The 22,837-nt window shown below is 36.8% G+C and overlaps 2 protein-coding genes, 1 long non-coding RNA gene and 1 pseudogene across 3 annotated transcripts in view; 3 read left to right on the top strand and 1 right to left on the bottom strand.

Annotated features, from left to right (window-relative positions):
* LOC113651616 (aerolysin-like protein) overlaps positions 1-22,837 on the bottom strand; it is a 382,868-nt gene that overhangs the window by 123,339 nt on the left and 236,692 nt on the right. The gene's annotated exons all lie outside the window — the stretch shown is intronic.
* LOC125138613 lies at positions 1,172-2,571 on the top strand. The gene is made up of 2 exons (XR_007137859.1): positions 1,172-1,306; positions 2,429-2,571. It is a non-coding gene; the product is annotated as an uncharacterized LOC125138613 (long non-coding RNA).
* Positions 12,887-15,872, top strand: LOC125138606 (aerolysin-like protein). Its single transcript, XM_047800505.1, has 2 exons — positions 12,887-13,019; positions 14,394-15,872. Exon 2 carries the CDS (start codon positions 14,409-14,411, stop codon positions 15,369-15,371), a length of 963 nt encoding a protein of 320 aa, XP_047656461.1. The 5' UTR covers positions 12,887-13,019; positions 14,394-14,408; the 3' UTR covers positions 15,372-15,872.
* Positions 16,682-20,216, top strand: LOC125138605 (annotated as a pseudogene).

Below are 22,837 nucleotides of genomic sequence, written 5' to 3'. Positions count from 1 at the left end.
TACAAAATTAAAATAACTACAATACTTAAAAAATATATATATATATATATATATATAAATGAAAAAAATATATAAGGTAAAATGACTGACCGAAAAGAATTTCCATTTATAATCATTCATAAAAAGTATTTTTTAATCATCTCAAACATAACATTCATCTTAAAACATTAAATATAATACAAAATTAAAATATCTACAATACTTTCACAGTTTCAATTAAAGTGGGCTTGGAAAATTGATTTCTAATAAACTTGATCTGCTTTGTACTTTGAAAGAAGTGAAGTATGTTGAGACAGACAGCCATGTAAACTATCTGTTTATTGAATGACCTTTTTAAAGAAACCAGATGCAAGATTTGGATCAAAGTCGGTCAACTCGAGTCTCGGTCCGGTCCAGCTGCATAAAACACGTTGGACCAGGATGAGAGCTCAGGGTTTATATTTCTGTACTGATTATTTGACTGCATCAAGCTTTTCTTTTGAGTGCACAGAGATTGGGTGAACAATCAACCAAAAGAATCACCCATTCAGAGTCGGGGCTCTGGACAGGACACTCGAGATCTTCCACTCCAACCTCCAACACATCATGGAGATCTCCTTGGAACTGGCTTTGTACACAGTGTAATGGAGGCACATGCACCGCCGCAAATGCATGGAGAAAAAACCGCTCTTTGCCCACTGCATCGGCAGCCAAGAAGCAGGAGAGTGTAAAAGGCGGCGGTTCAGCACCTTGGTCAGCGGCACTAAGCGCGAGCTCCCGAACTTCAGCGCCGCGGGGAGTGAGAGCGAGGCGGAGCGGCCGAAACTCCCGCCGAAAATCAGGGGGGACTATCTACTTTTTTGCTTTTTTCTAGTTTTTGCACTACATTAAAATGAGGAGAAAATAAATACCACCTCGTTGTTCCTACATCCAATGAAGACCAGATGCTTTTTGTAGAACATTCCAAGAGCCCTTACACTCTAAAAAATGATTCATGGGGTTAGTTTGTAAAACTTAAAATAAACAATATTTTCAGCATAAAATAATTAAGTTTGTAATATGTACTTGTATTGGTGAGTTGATAACTCATTTTAATAAGTCTTTCAAAATTAAAATAAAGAATACTGTCTTAACTTAATTATATATCGATTTTGAACACACACTTTTACCTTCTCGTAACAACAGAAAAAATATTAAGTTAGTGAAACTTGTATATCTAGTGAGCATCCTTTAGAAGCTGAGTAAAGGCGGAATTTGCCCGGACGTGTTTTTCTGCCAGAGAAGGACTACTAGGAGCCGGAGAAACAGGAGAATCGAGGCTATATAGGTAAGTTAATATTTTTGCTTTGTTTTAATCTCAGCAGCTACCAACTGTATGCACAAAAAATCGTTGACTTAAGTAAAGTTGTCCGCAGATTCACGTTTCCCGAGTCAATGACTCCTGAGCTAAACACTACACCTCTTTTCTCTCGTAGTAATGTAGTGAGGCGGCTACAACCGCGTTTTCCTCAAAATCAGCTTTCCTCCACGGTGGACAAAATACATATAAATCTAAATATGAAACAAAATGAATGCGGCAAACTTTACTTAAGTAAGTCGTTGTTGTCACACACTAAACTGAAAAGACAGTTTGAGCTAAGCTAATTCATCGATTCTAAAGTTAATAGACGTTTAGCTAGCTAGTGTGTTCAAAATAGGCATTATGTTTTGTTTTACAGTGGCAGCTAAATCATGTTAATTGATATCGAACATGTTTAGTGTCGTCCGAATTTAAAGTTTACACTGGGTTGATTAAGACACACACACACAAACACACACACACACACACACACACACACACACACACACACACACACACACACACACACACACACACATATATGCATACATGCATATACATACCTGCATACATACATACATGCATACATACACACACACATATGCATACATGCATATACATACCTGCATACATACATACATACGTACACACACACACACACACACACACACACACACACACACACACACATATACAGTATGTATACATACATACATACATACATACATACATACATACATACATACATACATACATACATAAACCTGTAACAAGTTAACTAATAAGCAAGTTAATTTAAGCACAATACCTAACATGACAATGTGTGTGCACGCCATCTTTATCTGCTGTGACGTTTTCACAGTTGATCCATCTTGTAACCTTGTAAACCTTGAGCTTTTTGTAAATTTGCCATTACAACATTTGAGTTTTTATTTTTCTTTCATATACAATCTGCAGCATTATGTTTGATGGTTAGGCAGCTGACACATTTCTTTAAGTTTGCAATTTTTCATGTGTAGTAAGTTTTAACTCCTAAGATTTAACTCGTGTGTCTAATGTCTTGTTCCTTTCCTTGACTTAAAACACTGACATTGATTTTGATCTACTTAGGATGATGAGGTGCCACAAATTTTGACCCAGCCAACGCCAGTATTATTATTGAGGGAACGGAAGTCCTGCAAGACCTGGATGTATCCAGAGCCTGTGCCCTGCTAGGGCTGGTATATGCTCTCAACCTCAGCTACCCAAAGGAACTAAAAAATACTTTTGAGATGTTTCAGAAAATAATTCTTGAGCTGGATGGTCTGAAAGCTAGGCCGAAGGTAATGTCTTTAAACAATAAACTGTTGTATTCCTGAAATGTTACATGTAAAAGTTTTGTTGTGCATACGCATACAGAAGCTGTAATTTTGACAATGTTTTACATGAAGGTTACAGTGTTGTATTTGTTTGAGACTTTATGGCGGCTGTAGTTTATGTGATGAAGGTAAAATTTAATACTTTGCAAAAAAATAAAAAAAAAGGAAGAAAACTTTGTTTCAGCTAGGTGGACCCAATAAGCTGGCAATTGTGTCTGTTGTAGGAATTCATTTTCCACGTTCCCTGTGATTTATTGTTATTTTATTTTATTTTATTCTGATATGTACCTACCAGAAAAATACTTGATTCTTTACTTGAAAAAAATACTTTAGTCCTGGATAATTATCTTTTTGCCAAAGCATTGTTTTGTCAAAGCACTCTTCTTGTACATAGGTTGACATTGGTTTTATAATAAACCAGTTTCATCATAAAACTGGAATTGCTGTGTTATTTCTCCTGACTGAAGTGAAATAAGTTACTTGTACTCAAAAAAATTAAGGTAACAATTTGCATGGACATATCTAAGTAGAATGAAATCAAAATAAAGAAGTTAGAATAGCTTAAATTATGTAATTTGACCACTTAATATCACCAAAACTTTGAAATTAAAATTAAGTTGTTTCAACTTAATTAAGCTCTTAGAGGTTAAGTCAAATCATGTTGGTTGTACTAAACAAATTGGGTTAGTCTAACTATAAAAGGTACATGATATCTACTTAATAATGACTGAGTTGAAGCTACTTAAAAAGATGCATGCAAATTGTTACCTTAATTTTTTTAAGTTGAGCCAGCGTTTTATTTTTTAGAGTGTAGGTCACATATGTATTGGTGTTACATATTGATTATTTTGTGTGTATTTTCTGTCCTGCCACAGTTAGTGTTTAACGTAAACGCTTTTGATTTCAGTATTAAGACTGTAACTGACACTGTATGTAGATTAGAGTATTATAGCTTTATAATTACTGTATGTGGTAATGCTTAATTTAAGGTTTCTTTAACTCATATTATGAAATCTCGATTCTGAACATTTTCTGTTGTGTGAAATCCTCATTGGGTGTGAACACATTAACTGAACAATGTTAACATGACCGACTTTTTTCATGTAAGTGAAATCCGCTTGTGTTTTATTATAGCAATGGGGTTAAACATGGTTTATTTATTTTAGTTAACTTCAGTTAAAGGAAACTTTTTTTTTGTACAGAATAACCATGTATATTTTTATGGTGCTGTCTTTATATATCTGTATTGTAGTTTATTATATTGTCTGTTTGCACTGTCTCTTTATGTCGATAGATTAATTAGTTCTGTGTTGTCTCATGTTTCGGTGTCTTTATGTAGCACCAGGGTCCTGGACAAACGTTTCATTTCACTGTGTACTGTATCAGATATTGTATTTGGTCACAATGACATTTAAAAGCCTCTCAACTTGACCTGATCGTATACCATACTTACATACTTATACATACAAGCACAGGTATCAGTGTGTCTAAGCTGCTGGTTGTAGATAAATTACACACGTTTTTTTTATTTTCTTAAATAGCATACAAAGTTTGAGCATACAAAGGTTTTTGTCAGAGATTAATTTCCCTAAACTCTGAGAAGGCATAATGATGAGGTTTATTCTTTTGTGAACATTCATTTGTGTCACTGAACCTATTGATGACATCTTAACACGGAATCATGGTTTCTGTTACCATGGAATTTTTCTCCAAACCAAAAAATATTCAGTCTGTTTATGAAAAAGCACCAATAATCTACAATGTCTTTTCTATTGTATTCCATAGAAGCTCTATAGGCTCTATCAAAAAGCATCTGGTCTGTATTGGATCATTGTGAAGGACTCATGTGGATGTGAATTCCAGTTTGCTGGTAAGCGCTCAGGAGGATGTTTGGGTAATTTTTCTTGATATCTAAAGTTTGTATTCTCCTGTTTCAGGAGTGATGTTCTTGTAGGACATGAACTTGATAACTATGACACCACCCAGTATACAGTCTGTTTGTTCTGCAAAAACAGTTGTAGCAGCATTTAAAAATGTAAAGATGTAGGAGTCTGATGGCAAACTCATCTATCAGGGTACTTTAAATTACACATATGAACATGGCTGGATCTTTTTGTTACTACATTGCTGTTGGTCAGGTTGTGTTTTATTGATGAAATGTGATTTTTTTTTAAGCAGGATAATGATCTAATGCAGACCAGACGCTTTTTGATAGAACATTCCCAAAACCTTGATCTACAGATCTATGTAACAGAGAAGACATTGTAGATTTTTGATGCTTTATTATAAACAGAATAAAAGTTTTGTAGGTTGGAGAAAAATTCCACTGTATCTGTTACAGAAAATATGATTCTGTGAAAATATGTTATTAAAAGTTTCTGTGACAGAGATTAATTCTTGATTGTTCGGACAGTTTAAGGGTATTAACCCCTAGGGGGAAAAAAGCTCCTCTAATCGGAATTCCTGCTAACAGCGTGAGTGCGCGCACACACACACACACACACACACACACACACACACACACACACACACACACACACACCTGTTACTTAGAGGTGTGAGAGAAGATTCCTTGTAAGTGTGCAGTTTATTCTTGACTACATTATGTAGATTATTAACTGTGTACGTAAATCTGTTAGTACTGGTAAAGTAAATCAGTTGATAACTTCTTACTTCTGAGGTGTGAATAAGGTAATGTGAAATTCTCATTAGGTGTGAACACATTAAAGGACAGACACACATTGAGAAATTAACAAGTGAAATTAGAAAATAATTCTTCTGAAGAAGCGTGTTTAAGTAGAATTTTGATTAAGATAAAATATTGAAAGCATGAGCTACTGCTGATATTATTTTCTTTTATTATTATATTATTCAGTTAAAAAAAACTTTATTAACCTATTATTAGGTAAGATTTTTTTTTTTTTTTTTTTTTATTACGTGACTTTATGCATGTTAATGGACAATCTGGATAACCCCCCCACAGTTACTTCCCCCGGTTCCTGTTTGCACCATATACAAAGCAGATGGAGTGTCAGTGTGTATTTTTTAGTTTGCTTGATGTTTGTGTAAGTTCTGAATCATGTTTTTTTCTGGAAAACATGAAAATGAGCATTTCAGTAATTCAGTTCCAAAAAAATAACCCCATGATTCTGAGCAGCCTGAATGTATTAGCAACTTTTCATTCTTTCCCAAGTAAGGGATGTCTCAAGCACACTCCTCTTCATGTCTCATACACACTCTTACTGTTCCAAACACACTCCTCATGTCTCATACACACTCCTCTGCTAGGCAAAGGGATATCAAAAGTGTATCAAAAGGCATAATGAAATGCAGTGCCCAATTTGTGTGTGTGTGTGTGCATGTGTGTGAGTGTGTGTGTGTGTCTGTGGTGGGTGATTGTGTGTTTTGGGTGCGTGTGTTAGTGGACATTTTATGTGTGCATTTTTGTGTCTGTATGTATGCACAAGGGTTGTATAAATATGATATGTACTATGGCAATGACAAACCTTAGCACACAATTTTTTTATATAAATTAAACAGACTATTTTGTATAGATAGGCCGTGAAGGTTTCCGTCATAGACAGAGGTTTGGCCTGGCTTGGATCTGAGCTACTCTGAGTGAACAAATGCAAATGAGCCAGGCCTCACAGGTGATGGAGACGTTTGCACAACAAAAGCAGGAGAACAATGGAGCTGTAGGGGTGCTGGTACTTGTGAGGTCCAGGGATTTTACGCAAAATTGCGCAGGTATAGCAAATCTAGTGTTAGCACTAGAAATACTGGATTTTTTATTTTCTGGTGCAGGTCCCAAGGTGTGATTCCCCCCTGTTGAGATTTTCACATTTCTTCAGCCCTGCTTTTGTTGCACAAACGGCCCCATCACCTGTGAGGCCTGGCTCATTTGCATTTGTTCACTCAGAGTAGCTCAGATCCAAGGCAGGCCAAACCTCTGTCTGTGACGGAAACCTTCACGGCCTCTCTATACAAAATAGTCTGTTTAATTTATATAAAAAAATTGTGTGCTAAGGTTTGTCATTGCCATAGTACATATTATATTTATACAACCCTTGTGCAGACCTGGGGTCTATTTGACTCATCTGGAAAGTTTAATGTGTCATAACTTGGGTTTCCTTCCACATATTTGCCTGAAATTTACCAAGATTGTTCCAAATTATGAACTCTGCAAGTACAATTAATCTTGTCTTCCCGGGTCAATTTGACCCGGCCACATTTAGTGGGGCAATTGGTCACACTTTTGCCCTTTTCAGCGCAATGAACATACATACAGACACAAAAATGCACACATAAAATGTCCACTAACACACGCACCCAAAACACACACTCACACACCACACACACACACACACACACACACACACACACACACAAATTGCTCATTGCATTTCATTATGCCTTTTGATACACTTTTGCTATGCCTTTGCCTAGCAGAGGAGTGTGTATGAGACATGAGGAGTGTGTTTGGAACAGTAAGACTGTGTATGAGACATGAAGAGGAGTGTTTATGAGACATCCCTTACTTCGGAAAGAATGAAAAGTTGCTAATACATGAATAAAATGAAAACTTGCTAACACTTCAGTCTCCAACGTATGTTTGTAGACAAATGTCATAAGCTGTCATAAGTGAAGTTATGGCCCATGGCTTTTGACATGTTCTTACACATACAGAATAAAATGATGGCCAATGAAAATGAAATTACATCAATGAATTATAACACCAAAAGTTAATTTTGAGAACAAGAACCCAACATGCCTCCACAGAAGATGCACCGTGGTACTGGGAAGCCCTGTCTGAGCCAGACGACAAAAGACGGCACTGTGTGGGTAGAGGAGGACATTGGAATGTCCAGTGCAGTAGCAAATCGCTTGTGCTTCACTGCGCAAGCTGGACCCTGGGCGACTGGGGTACTTTCCCAAGTAAGGAGATGCATTGCAGACATATTTGGTCTCCAAATCCGTGGTCATCCAGAACTTGATCCCAAATTTGTCTGGCTTGGTTGCGATATACTGTGTGAATGGACAACAAACCATGGTAGGGAACAGCTGTTCATCTATGGTCATGTGTTTTCCTGGAGTGAAACTCTCAGCACAGTTCTTGTTGAAGCATGTCCAGATGTCGGAGACCGCAGCAAATTTGTCTGTTAGAAGGTGTTGTATAATTGAAATGAATCCATCTCTTGGCAATGTCTCTTTGAAAGCCAGGAGATTGTTTTGAAACCATTTTGACCATTTATAATGTCAGTAAATAATAAAACCTTTTTTTCCAGCTCAAATTGACTTGAATGCTTATAAAGTAAAAATTCTACAATGATCACCATTCTGTGTGATCAGCTTACATTTTGAACATTTTACACTTATGTCTATTTTGCCTACCAGATGCCATCTGATCACCCAAAAACGGGCTACACACACACACACACACACACACACACACACACACACACACACATACACACACACACACACACACACACACACACACACACACACACACACACACACCACTCAAAAACTTGGCATAATTTATTGTGAATAAAACTTCCTTTACACCTCTTATGCTTTTTATTATATTTAAGATATAAACAATAAACCTCATGATATTATGCCCTGATTTTAAGTAAAATAAGCAGAAATTATTAAATATTATTTTGGATAACCACTGGCTGGTGTATATCAAACATCCCCAGGTCAAAGCTGACTGAAGCAACTAAATTCATGAATAAAAGAGAGAAAACAAATATGATTTGAATATGAAAACACAACATCTCTGTGTTTGTGTGTGTGTGTGTGTGTGTGTGTGTGTGTGTGTGTGTGTGTGTGTGTGTGTGTGTGTGTGTGTGTGTGTGTGTGTGTTTCGGCAGATCATATTTTGCCCTCTGCTTGGCAAAGGCATTTCAAAAGTGAAATATTTACAAATGTGTAGCTTTTTTTCTGGAGGCCTAATGAGATGCAATGCCCAATTTGCATCTTCTGTGGAGGCATGTTGGGTTCTTGTTCTCAAAATTCACTTTTGGTGTTATAATTCATTGATGTAATTTCATTTTCATTGGCCATCATTTTATTCTGTATGTGTAAGAACATGTCAAAAGCCATGGGCCATAACTTCACTCAGCTTATGACATTTGTCTACAAACATACGTTGGAGACTGAAGTGTTAGCAAGTTTTCATTTTATTGATTAGCAACTTTTCATTCTTTCCGAAGTAAGGGATGTCTCATAAACACTCCTCTTCATGTCTCATACACAGTCTTACTGTTCCAAACACACTCCTCATGTCTCATACACACTCCTCTGCTAGGCAAAGGCATAGCAAAAGTGTATCAAAAGGCATAACGAAATGCAATGCCCGATTTGTGTGTGCATGTGTGTGTGTGTGTGTGTGTGTGTGTGTGTGTGTGTGTGTGTGTGTGTGTGGTGTGTGAGTGTGTGTTTTGGGTGCGTGTGTTAGTGGACATTTTATGTGTGCATTTTTGTGTCTGTATGTATGTTCATTTCGCTGAAAAGGGCAAAAGTGTGACCAATTGCCCCACTAAATGTGGCCGGGTCAAATTGACCCGGGAAGACAAGATTAATTGTACTTGCAAAGTTCATAATTTGGAACAATCTTGGTAAATTTCAGGCAAATATGTGGAAGGAAACCCAAGTTATGACACATTATACTTTCCAGATGAGTCAAATAGACCCCAGGTCTGCACAAGGGTTGTATAAATATGATATGTACTATGGCAATGACAAACCTTAGCACACAATTTTTTTATATAAATTAAACAGACTATTTTGTATAGATAGGCCATGAATGTTTCCGTCACAGACAGAGGTTTGGCCTGCCTTGGATCTGAGCTACTCTGAGTGAACAAATGCAAATGAGCCAGGCCTCACAGGTGATGGGGCCGTTTGCACAACAAAAGGAGGAGAACAATGGAGCTGTAGGGGTGCTGGTAGGTGTGAGGTCCAAAGATTTTACGCAAAATTGCGCAGGTTTAGCAAAGCTAGTATTAACACATACAGTAATTATAAAGCTATAATACTCTAATCTACATACAGTGTCAGTTACAGTCTTAATACTGAAAGCAAAAGCGTTTACGTTAAACACTAACTGCGGTAGGACAGAAAATACACACAAAATAATCAATATGTAACACCAATATGTGACCTGAGTCCAGTGACACACTTCCTTTTTCTTGCCTGTGTCAGTGTTTAAATTACACACTTTAATTATGTTGGCTTTGTAGAAGCCAACATTCTGATTTCCCTTATAAGCTTATTATTATTATTATTATTATTATTATTATTATTATTATTATTATTATTATTATTAGACAAAAATTTATTTAAAAAAATGCGGCCTAGGGCTTTCGAGCCACATGCACCAAATTCGGATATGTCGTAGACCCTGGTCTGAAGTTTGTTGCTCCTATTTTTCTAAGCGATCGGAATTCCGGCATTCCCGGTACGGAAGCTCAAAGTGGCCTTTTTCCCATAGACTTCCATTATAAACTTTTGAGGTTTATAACTCGGCAAGTTTTCGAGCGATTTACACCGAACTCGGACAGGTTCTTTAGGATTTTTATTCCGGCGTTCCGACGGAATTTTCGGTTTTTCCGTAGTCGACGATCGAACATCCCATAGACTTGAATAGGGAATTCCGAAAAGTCTTCTAAGCTCTCACACACACAATACATCCAACATTAAGAATTGCATGTACTGTTCTATGCAGTATAATAAGTAGAATCCCATAATGACAGCAGTATTGACATGAAATGTCCAAACCCTCAGTAGCCACTTTTTGCCAAAAGTATTGGCACCCCACCGGGTATTCTGGTGACATCACTCGACACCACGTGACGTCACGTGTAGCCCCGCACCCAAAACAAGCGAAATCAAAAATTTGCACAACATGGACATGTGACATATCAAAACACTTAGCACAATGAGGGGAACTGCCCTACGGGTATTCTGGTCATGTCACGTGACGTCACGTGTAGCCCTGTCCCCAAAACAAGCGAAATAGAAAATTTGCACAACATGGACATGTGACATATCAAAACACTCAGCACATTGAGGGGAACTGCCCCACGGGTATTATGGTCACGTCACATGACGTCACATGACCTCACGTGACGTCACGTGAAAATGAAAAATTTGCACAACAGGGAAATGTGACATATCTAAACATATCAAACACTCAGCACATTGAGGGGAACTGCCCCACGGGTATTCTGGCCACATCACGTGACATCACGTGACGAAACGTGACGTCACGTGAAAATTAAAAATTTGCACAACATGGACACGTGACATATCAAAACACTCAGCACAATGAGGGGAACTGCCCCACGGGAATTCTGGTCACGTAACATGATGTCACGTGAGGTCACGTGAAAATTAATCATTTGCACAACAGGGACATGTGACATATCAAATCACTCAGCACAATTAGGGGAACTGCCCCACGGGTATTCCGGTCATGTCACGTGACGTCACGTGTAGCCCCGCCCCAAGAGAAATCAAAAATTTGCATAACATGGACATGTGACATATCAAAACACTCAGCACAATGAGGGGAACTGCCCCACGGGTGTTCTGGTCATGTCACGTGACGTCATGTGTAGCCCCGCCCCCAAAACTAGCAAAATCAAAAATTTGCACAACATGGACATGTGACATATCAAAACACTCAGCACAATGAGAGGAACTACCTCACCTCCAAAAGTATTGGCACCCTAGCAGTCCAGTAGCTTTCACAATCTTTCTGTCGACCCGCCTCCGAAATGCACCGGCCTTTGCGAATATTTACACCGTCAAATCAACATCAAAGTTTGTCGCGACGAACTTTACAAATCTAGTTTTCTTTCCTTTTTAATAAATAATATCTGACTACTGCTCATTTCCCCACTTTTTTAAAATACTTGTCAATTTCCTGCTGCAGTAGTTTCTGCTCCTGCTGAAGGCTTTTGTTTTGTTTTCTGTTTTCTCAGTTTACTCTGATGATTTGAAAGCTTCAAGTGATCCAGCTTTATCTAAACGTCTGAGTTGTAGACATTGGAAAGCAAAATATTGTACATCGTGTAAAATGTATACAAAGTGTATGGTAGTCATTTTAGGAGAGTGAAAAGGAACACATCCACAGTTTTACCTGGAGGAACTTTAAGTAAAACAAGACTATATAGTCGTACAAGAAGAAGGATGGCGTAATGTGTGTGTGCAGAGCTTAATGCGAGTGTCCACAAAAGCTGTCTTGGCTGATATCTCAAAGTAGGAACGTCCCAGCCAAAGTATAATGTTTCTTACAACTGCTTTTGGTGTTGCAAGTGTGATGGGGGTGGGGAGGGGGTTAAACTAAGGTTAAGGCATCTGTGTGTATGTGTAAAATAGAGAAGTAATGTTTATGGCTGTGGATGTGGGGGGGGGGAGTGTGTGTGTGTGTGTGTGTGTGTGAGAGAGAGAGAGAGAGAGAGAGAGAGAGAGAGAGAGAGAGTGTGTGTGTGTGTGTGTGTGTGTTTGTGTGTGTGTGTGTGTGTGTGTGTGTGTGTGTGTGTGTGTGTGTGTGTGTGTGTGAGAAAGAACAATGTACTCTATACAAAAAGTCTGCAACATTATCAGAAAATATTGTTATTATACAATTATTCTCACAACTACTCTAATTATGTTTCATTTTAACTTGATTAAACTTATTCACTAAGTTCCTTTTCACTCTCCTAAAATGACTACCACACACTTTGTATACATTTTACACGATGTACGATATTTTGCTTTCCACTCTCTACAACTCAGACATTTAGATAAAGCTGGATCACTTGAAGCTTTCAGATCATCAGAGCAAACTGAGAAAACAAAACAAAACAAAAGCCTTCTCCAAAAACATTAACTGCAGCAGGAAATTGAAAAGTATTTTAAAAAAGTGGGGAAAAGAGCAGTAGTCAGATATTATTTACAAAAAAGGAAAGAAAATTAAAGTGTGTAATTTAAACACTGACACAGGCAAGAAAAAGGAAATGTGTCACTGGACTCAGGTCACATATTGATTTTTTTGTATAACACTTGCTTTCGGTATTAAGACTGTAACTGACATCAAACACAGTTTATTTTATTTAAATGGGTTTCTTTATTGTTATGAAGTTTTTGCTTGATTACTTTTCCTATAGAAACTGTTTGAAAGGCAACAGACTTTTATTATGAAAATTGTGACAGAGTGATGCAGGAAAAAGGTGCTGCCACGTACAGGGAAACAGGGAAAGTTTTTTTTTTTTCCAAGCAAAAACTTTGATAGAAAGAGACATCAGGTACAAGATAAAGTTCTCCTGTTGTAATAATCGGCCAATGAAGTAAGTTCTGTTAACGATACATGTGATTTATTTGTATTTCTGTTTGTATTTCTGTTCAGTAATAATGTCCTTATTCAACCAAGGTATATAATCACTATGGATGTAAATCTTTCACCTTGTCCATCTAAACTAAGATGCTCTGTAGGATGCTCCATCATTACAAAATGTTTTATGAGGTCACAAAATGTATAGTTACTTTCATATACAAGATTTGTGTATAGTAGCTCATGCTACATTAATGATCAGTTAGATGCTAAGTGCATTTCTTTGGTTCTGTACATGGACTTTGTAAAAAGGTTGAGTCTAAACCAGTTTCATCTAATCTAAGATCAGCACTGTATTGTGCTAACTTCCTTTCCTGCATCCAGTCAGACCTTGTTGATTAATTAGTGGTGCTTGTGAAGCAAAGCACACTATTACTGTCTCATGTGCTTATTATTATTATTATTATTATTATTATTATTATTATTATTATTATTATTATTATTATTATTGTTATCATTATGGTTATAATCATTATAATTATTACCATTATTGTTTTTATTATTATTATTATTGTTATTATTATTATTATTATTATTATTATTATTATTATTATTATTATTATTATTATTATGGTTATAATCATTACTATTATTATCATTATTGTTTATATTATTATTATTATTATTATTATTATTATTATTATTATTATTATTATTATGTAAAAAATAGTCTCATAACTAGTCCTGCACCGTTGCCCCACGAATGTAGACCCATGAATAAGGTATCATATCATGCTGGAAAGTTGAGTTATGAGGTTTTTCTGATACAGAAGCTCAAATTGGGTAAAATTCCCATTGACATCAATCGAAAAATCTTTTCGTGAATCTTTTGAGCAAAAGCCACCAAACTCAGCAGATTCTTTCAGGCTGCTCAGAATGATGGAGATTTTTTTTTTTGGAACTGAATTACTGAATTGCTTGTTTTCCATAAAAAAAAAAAAAAAAAACATGACTCAGAACTTACACAAGCATCAAGCAAACTAAAAAAAAAACACACTGACACTCCATCTGCTTTTTATATGGTGCAAAGGAACCGGGTGAAGTAACCAAGTAGGTTATTAGAACACCAAGGATGGCATCCTCTGGTAACTTGGAGTGTGGGGGGTTATCTAGGCTGTCCATTAACATGCATAAAGTCATGTAATAAAAGTAATTTATTACCTATTAATAGGTTGATAAAGTATTTTTAACTGAATCAGAAAATAATATCAGCAGTAGCTCATGCTTTCAATATTTTATCTTAATCAAAATTCTTCTTAAACACGCTTCTTCAGAAGAATTATTTTCTAATTTCACTTGTTAATTTCTCAATGTGTGTCTGTCCTTCAAGGTTAAGAACAACAGCATGTCATACCTGGCAGATGTTGTTGAAGTTGGTGGGAACGGAGGAAATGCTTTCGATTTTAATGGCACTGAAAATGGAGGCATGTTGCAAAAGATCCAGGTTTGGGGAGCTGATTACACGATAAAAGCCGTGAGGGTGTGGTTTACTGATGGCCGGTCTGAGCAGTTTGGTAGGCCTGCTGGGTTTACAAAACAGTTTACATTTGAAGATGGAGAGCATTTCACCTCCCTTTCACTTTGGCCAATTAAAGATGGTACACGTCTGGGTGCAATCAAATTCAAGACAAGTCACTTCCGGAAGTTCCATATAAGATTGAGATTTCGGAGTCTGAAACCAGAAGTTTCAGTTGATGTTGCTTCTGGGATCTGCATGGGGATCAAAGGACGTTCAGGGTGGGATATTGATCGCTTTGGCTTCATATTCATCAACACTGTTAAGTCTGTTCAGCTTACCAATGTTGTGTATCCCACCATTCATGATGTGATACCCAAAGTGCCCGTTGGAGAAATTAAATCCATGTCCTACCAGAACAACACTTCTGTAACTCAAGAATACAAAATTGAGACCTCCAAAAAAATCATCCAAATATCCTCCTGGTCTGTTAAGGGAAAAATGGAATCCGCATTCAGCCTGGAAGTAAATGCATCAATTCCATGTCTTGTGAAGGAGGAATCAAGATATGAATTAAATATTGGAGTTGAAGGTACATATGCTTCAGAGACCAGTGATGAGAAAACAGATCTCTGCACGTTTCCTGTTAAAGTTCCTCCAGGTAAAACCGTGGATGTGCGCATCACACTTGGCCAGGCTACAATTGACCTCCCATTCACTGGCATCATGAAGATTACCTGCCATAATGGCAGCGTGCTGGAGTTTAAAACCAGTGGAACCTACAAGGGTGTCGTTTACACTGATGAAAAAGTGACTGTGAATGAATCAAACAAAATGCTTGGTCAGGCCTAATAAGCTTTGAATGAAATTGTACTGTACTGTACAAAAACTCAGTATCTCAGTAAAGGTCTTGCTGACTGGAGATGTGTGTGTGTGTGTGTGTGTGTGTGTGTGTGTGTGTGTGTGTGTGTGTGTGTGTGTGTTGGAGGGGGGTGTTACACTATTTCAGCATATTCAAAAGTATTAATGTAAATTTTTGAAAACTTTGTCCACTTTGGCCATAATGTGTAATACAGTGTTCCACTTCATACTTATGTCAATATCAGTGACAAATATTACTGGAGAAAACTTATCCATTTCTCTGAGTTCTCTGTGGTTGTTTGTACAATGTGTGTACTCATATTTGTAGTCAGCGGTGACTTCTACAATATTGCATGTTATCGTGTGTCCTGTATGGGTGGGACGGGAGATTTTATTTTTATTAAAATCGGTAAACTAATGAAAACAGTGATTTGCTTTATTCTGCTAGTCTAAACCCACATTTTTGATTAATAAAACATTCTTTACAAAACATTTCATTTCATTGTTGCTGTAAGATTTGTATTTAATTCCTTTTACTTATCAGGAAGATTATAATCTGTTAGGATTTCAGTCACCCTTTTCAATAGAAACTAATGCTTTGACTCATGGATTGTTCTAGATGCTTCCGAAGCCAAGCGTCCCAGTGAATCGTGTCTTAACAAGGTTAACACAGGAAAACGTCTGGTGAAGCACAATGTCTACATGGCTAGACCTGCTCATTATCACTATTGTAATTAAGTTTCACTTTAACTTGATTAAACTTATTCACTAAGTTCCTTTTCACTCGGTTTCTTAACACTGTATCACTAAAACTTTGGGTCCAGCAAAAAGTTGCCCTTAGTTGTGAACACCTCTAAAAAATGAATGAAAATCCTCGGTCTTGTCATTTCTTGAGTTTGACTGAAGATGATATTGAGAATATTTGAAAATCTCCTAAAATGACTTCCATACACTTTGTATACAGTTTACACAATGTATTTTGCTTTCCACTCTCTACAACTCAGACGTTTAGATAAAGCTGGATCACTTGAAGCTTTCAAATCATCAGAGTAAACTGAGACAACAGAAAACAAAACAAAAGCCTTCCTCAAATAGAATAACTGCAGCGGGAAAGTGAAAAGTATCTTTAAAAAAGTGTGGAAAAGAGCAGTAGTTAGATATTATTTACGAAAAAGGAAATAAAATAAAAGTGTGTAATTTAAACACTGGCACAGGCAAGAAAAAGGAAGTGTGTCACTGGACTCAGATCACATATTGATTATTTTGTGTGTATTTTCTATCCTGCTGCAGTTAGTCTTTAACATGAACGCGTTTGCTTTCGGTATTAAGACTGTAACTGACACTGAACGCACTTCATTTTATTTGAATGGGTTTCTTTATTGTTATGATGTTTTTTGTTTGAATACTTTTCCTATAGAAACTTATTGAAAGGCAAGAGACTTTTATTATGAAAATTGTGACAGAGAGCTATGCAGGAAGAAGGTGCTGCCAGGCACATGCTGAAACAGGGGAAGTTTTTGTATTCCAAGCAAAAACTTTGATAGAAAGAGACATCAGGTACAAGATAAAGTTCTCCTGTTGTAATAAGAGGCCAATGAAGTAAGTTCTGTTAATGATACATGTGATTTATTTGTATTTCTGTTTGTATTTCTGTTCGATAGTAATAATGTCCTTTGTGTTTTGCATTTGTCTTATTTTCTTATCATTAGCTCTCACTGCATTTATTGAGTCTGATTATCCGTCTGGTTGTCAATAACGCCAGAGAATCTAGAATTCTGTAGCCCGGATTCAGCCCTTATTCAACTAAGCTATATAATCACTATGGATGTAAATCTTTCACTTTGTCCATATAAATGTAAGATGCTCTGTAGGATGTAGGATCATAGAATGCAATGATGAGGATTGTAGGATGCAATGTAGGATGCTCCATTATTACGAAATGTTTTATGAGGTCACAAAATGTATAATAATAATAATAATAATATGTTTAATTTATATAGTGCCTTTCCCAAGCTCAAGGACGATTCACGAGGTACAGTATTTCAAGACAGATGAAATATAGTGTAACATACATATACATATTCGTCGGACATTTGCCCAGGACGAAGGATCACATGCAGCTGCATGAGATAATAACAGAAGACAGGACTATACACAAAATCATACAGTTCAAGAGATAGGACGCTACATACAGTAGTACACGATACATACACCACATTTCAGAAATATTAAGGACTCTACTGAAGTATAGTTACTTTCATATGCAAGATTTGTGTATAGTAGCTCATGGTCAGACCTTGTTGATTAGTGAGTAGTGCTTGTGAAGCAAAGCACGCTATTACTGTCTCATGTGCTTATAATAATAATAATAATAGTAATAATAATAAGAATTATTATTATTATTATTACTATTATTATTATTATGGTTATAATTATCATTGTTATTATTATTTTTATTATTATTATTATGATTATTATTATTAACAACAATAATAATAACAATAACAATAATTATTATTGTTATTGTTATTATTTCTATTATTATTATTATTATTATTATTATTATTATTATTATTATTATTATGGTTATTATTATCATTGTTATTGTTATTATTATTATTATTATTATGATTATTATTATTATTATTATTATGTAAAAATATAGTCTCATAACTAGTCCTGCACCGTTGCCCCATGAATGTAGACCCATGAATAAGGTATCATATCATGCTGGAAAGTTTTTCTGATACAGAAGTTCAGATTGACTAAAATTCCCATTGTCGTCAATCGAAAAATTCCTGCGGTCATAACTCATGAATCTTTTGAGCAAAATCCACCAAACTCAGCAGATTTTTGCTGAATTGCTTGTTTTCCATAAAAACATGACTCAGAACTTCAAGCAAACTAAAAAAAAAACACACACAGACACTCCATCTGCTTTGTATATGGTGTAAACAGGAAACGGGTGAAGTAACCAAGTAGGTTATTAGAACACCAAGAATGGCACTCTCTAGTAACTTGAACTGTGGGGTGGGGGGGGGGGGGAATCCAGACTGCCCATTAACATGCATAAAGTCATGTAATAAAAGTAATTTAAAAAAATCTTACCTAATAATAGGTTGATAAAGTTTTTTTTTTAACTGAATCAGAAAATAATATCAGCAGTAGCTCATGCTTTCAATATTTTATCTTAATCAAAATTCTTCTTAAACACGCTTCTTCAGAAGAATTATTTTCTAATTTCACTTGTTAATTTCTCAATGTGTGTCTGTCCTTCAAGGTTAAGAACAACAGCATGTCATACCTGGCAGATGTTGTTGAAGTTGGTGGGAACGGAGGAAATGCTTTCGATTTTAATGGCACTGAAAATGGAGGCATGTTGCAAAAGATCCAGGTTTGGGGAGCTGATTACACGATAAAAGCCGTGAGGGTGTGGTTTACTGATGGCCGGTCTGAGCAGTTTGGTAGGCCTGCTGGGTTTACAAAACAGTTTACATTTGAAGATGGAGAGCATTTCACCTCCCTTTCACTTTGGCCAATTAAAGATGGTACACGTCTGGGTGCAATCAAATTCAAGACAAGTCACTCCCGAGAGTTCTATGCAAGATTGAGATTTCGGAGTCTGAAACGAGGAGTTACAGTTGATGTTGCTTCTGGGATCTGCATGGGGATCAAAGGACGTTCAGGGTGGGATATTGATCGCTTTGGCTTCATATTCATCAACACTGTTAAGTCTGTTCAGCTTACCAATGTTGTGTATCCCACCATTCATGATGTGAAACCCAAAGGGGCTTTTGGAGAAATTAAATCCATGTTTTACCAGAACAACACTTCTGTAACTCATGAATTTACAATTGAGACCTCCAAAAAAATCACCCAAATATTCTCCTGGTCTGTTAAGGGCAAAATGGAATCCATATTCAAGCTGGGAGTAAATGCAGGAGTTCCAGTTCTTGTGAGGGAGGAATCATGATATGACTTAAACATCGGTGTTGAAGGTACATATGCTTCAGAGAACAGTGAAGAGAAAACAGATCTCTCCACGTTTCCTGTTAAAGTTCCTGCAGGTAAAAAAGTGGATGTGCGCGTCACACTTGGCCAGGCTACAGTTGACCTCCCATTCACTGGCATCATGAAGATTACCTGCTATAATGGCAGCGTGCTGGAGATTAAAACCAGTGGAACCTACAAGGGTGTCGCTTACACTGATGAAAACGTGACTGTGAATGAATCAAACAAAAAGTTTGGTGCAGCCTAATAAGCTTTGAATGAAATTGTACTGTACTGTAAAAAAAACTCAGTATCTCAGTAAAGGTCTTGCTGACTGGAGACTGGTGTGTGTGTGTGTGTGTGTGTGTGTGTGTGTGTGTGTGTGTGTGTGTGTGTGTGTGTGTGTGTGTGTGTGTGTGTGTGTGTGTGCGTGCGTGTGTGTTGGAGTGGGGGGGGGGTTACACTATTTCAGCATTTTCAAAAGTATTAATGTAATTTTTTGGAAACTTTGTCCACATTGGCCATAATGTGTAACACAGTGTTCCACTTCATACTTATGTCAATATCAGTGACAAATATTACTGGAGAAAACTTATCCATTTCTCTGAGTTGTCTGTGGTTGTTTCTACAACGTGTGTACTCGTATCTGTAGTCAGCGGTGACTTCTACAATCTTGCATGTTATCGTGTGTCCTGTATGGGGTGGGACGGGAGATTTATTTTTTTTTTTTTTCTTAAAATCTGTACAATCTGTAAACCTATGAAAACAGTGATTTGATTTATAGTGCTAGTCTAATCCAGTAGTTGGAAACCCACATTTTTGATTAATAAAACGTTCTTTACAAAACATTAAGTGTTTTTTTTTTATATCTAGTGTAAAATTTGTATTTAATTCCTTTTACTTATCAGGAAGATTATAATCTGTTAGGATTTCAATCACTAAAACCCTTCTTAATAGAAACTAATGAGAAGCCCAGCGTCCCAGTGAACCGTGTCTTAACAAGGCTAACACAGGAAAACCTCTGGTGAAGCACAATGTCTACATGGCTGGATGTGCCCTTTATCAGAACTGTAAGGAATTCTCATCCACCGCCTGGGCAGGGTAACCCTCTTTTCGTCTGCCGCCTGGGCAGGGTAACCCTCTTTTCGTCTGCCGCCTGGGCAGGGTAAATAAATTCAGCCTCTGCTCGGTCTCTGGTTTCCGGCGAGTACTCTGGGAAGTCTAAGTCTGTAGTCAAAGTCTTTCAAAGAGAAGTTCCAAAGTTTATTAAGTAAAACAAGAATATATAGTCGTACAAGAAGAAGGATGGCGTAATGTGTGTGTGCAGAGCTTAATGCGAGTGTCCATAAAAGCTGTTTTGGCCGTTATCTCAAAGTAGGAACCTCTCCAGCCAAGGTATCATGTTTCTTAGAACTGCTTTTGGTGTTGCAAGTGTGATGGGGTGGGGAGGGGGTTAAACTAAGGTCAAGGCATCTGTGTGTATGTGTAAGATAGAGAAGTAATGTTTATGGGTGTGGGGGTCGGGGGGAGTGTGTGTGTGTGTGTGTGTGTGTGTGTGTGTGTGTGTGTGTGTGTGTGTGTGTGTGTGTGAGAGAGAGAGAGAGAGAGAACAATGTACTCTATACAAAAAGTCTGCAACATTACCAGAAAAGATTGTTATTATACAATTATTCTCACAACTACTCTAATTATGTTTCATTTTAACTTGATTAAACTTATTCACTCAGTTCCTTTTAACTCTCCTAAAATGACTACCACACACTTTACACGATGTATTTTGCTTTCCACTCTCTACAACTCAGACATTTAGATAAAGCTGGATCACTTGAAGCTTTCAAATCATCAGAGTAAACAGAAAACAAAACAAAAGCCTTCCCCAAATACATTACCTGCAGCAGGAAAGTGAAAAGTATTTTAAAAAAGTGGGGAAAAGAGCAGTAGTCAGATATTATTTTTGAAAAAGGAAAGAAAATTAAAGTGTGTAATTTAAACACTGACACAGGCAAGAAAAAGGAAGTACGTCACTGGAATCAGGTCACATATTGGTGTTACATATTGATTATTTTGTGAGTATTTTCTGTCCTGCCGCAGTTAGTGTTTAACGTAAACGCTTTTGCTTTCGGTATTTTGTGTGTATTTTCTATCCTGCTGCAGTTAGTCTTTAACATGAATGCATTTGCTTTCGGTATTAAGACTGTAAAAGACACTGAACTCACTTCATTATATTTAAATGGGTTTCTTTATTGTTATGATGTCTTTTGTTTCAATACTTTTCCTATAAAAACTGATTGAAAGGCAAGAGACTTTTATTATGAAAATTGTGACAGAGTGATGCAGGAAGAAGGTGCTGCCACGTACAGGGAAACAGGGAAAGTTTTTGTTTTCCAAACAAAAACTTTATAGAAAGAGACAACAGGTACAAGATAAAGTTCTCCTGTTGTAATAAGTGGCCAATGAAGTAAGTTCTGTTAATGATACATGTGATTTATTTGTATTTCTGTTCTATAATAATAATAATGTCCTTTGTATTTTGCATTTGTCCTATTTTCTTATCATTAGTTCTCACTGCATTTATTGAGTCTGATTATCCGTCTGGTTGTCAATAACGCCAGTGAATCTAGAATTCTGTAGCTCGGATTCAGCCCTTATTGAACTAAGGTATATAATCACTATGGATGTAAATCTTTCACCTTGTCCATCTAAATGTAAGATGCTCTGTAGGATGCTCCATCATTACGAAATGTTTTATGAGGTCACACAATGTATAGTTACTTTCATATACAAGATTTGTGTATAGTAGATCATGCTACATTAAAGGTGCGGTGCACGATGTTTGAAAGCCAATGTTGACATTTGAAATCATCAACACAAACACACCCCAAACCCAAATGGGTGTCACCCCTGTTTTGATAGCTCCGCCCCACACATCTGGTAACTTGGAGTGTGTTGATTGTTTGACGCTCGATTATAAACAGATTGAAAGTTTTGTCACTTGGAGGAAAATTTCATCATAACATTTACAGAATCTATGATTCCCTTGCAAGGTGTTATAAAAAGTTCCTGTGAGACAAAGAAATGTGGATTCAATAAAAAATTACTTCACACTTGTGTGTGAGAATAATTGTACAATAACAATCTTTTCTGATAATGTTGCAGACTTTTTGTATAGAGCACATTGTTCTTTCTCTCTCTCACGCACACACTCTCTCCCTCACACCCACACCCGTAAACATTACTTATCTATCTTACAAATACGGTACACACAGATGCCTTGACCTTAGTTTAACCCCCTCCCCACCCCATCACACTTGCAACACCAAAAGCAGTTCTAAGAAACATGATACCTTGGCTGGAGAGGTTCCTACTTTGAGATAACGGCCAAAACAGCTTTTGTGGACACTCACATTAAGCTCTGCACACACACATTACACCATCCTTCTTCTTGTATGACTATATATTCTTGTTTT

The sequence above is a fragment of the Tachysurus fulvidraco genome, chromosome 15, assembly GCF_022655615.1.
Source record: "Tachysurus fulvidraco isolate hzauxx_2018 chromosome 15, HZAU_PFXX_2.0, whole genome shotgun sequence".
Taxonomy (NCBI): domain Eukaryota; kingdom Metazoa; phylum Chordata; class Actinopteri; order Siluriformes; family Bagridae; genus Tachysurus; species Tachysurus fulvidraco.
This window is presented reverse-complemented; position numbering and strand designations above follow the sequence as displayed.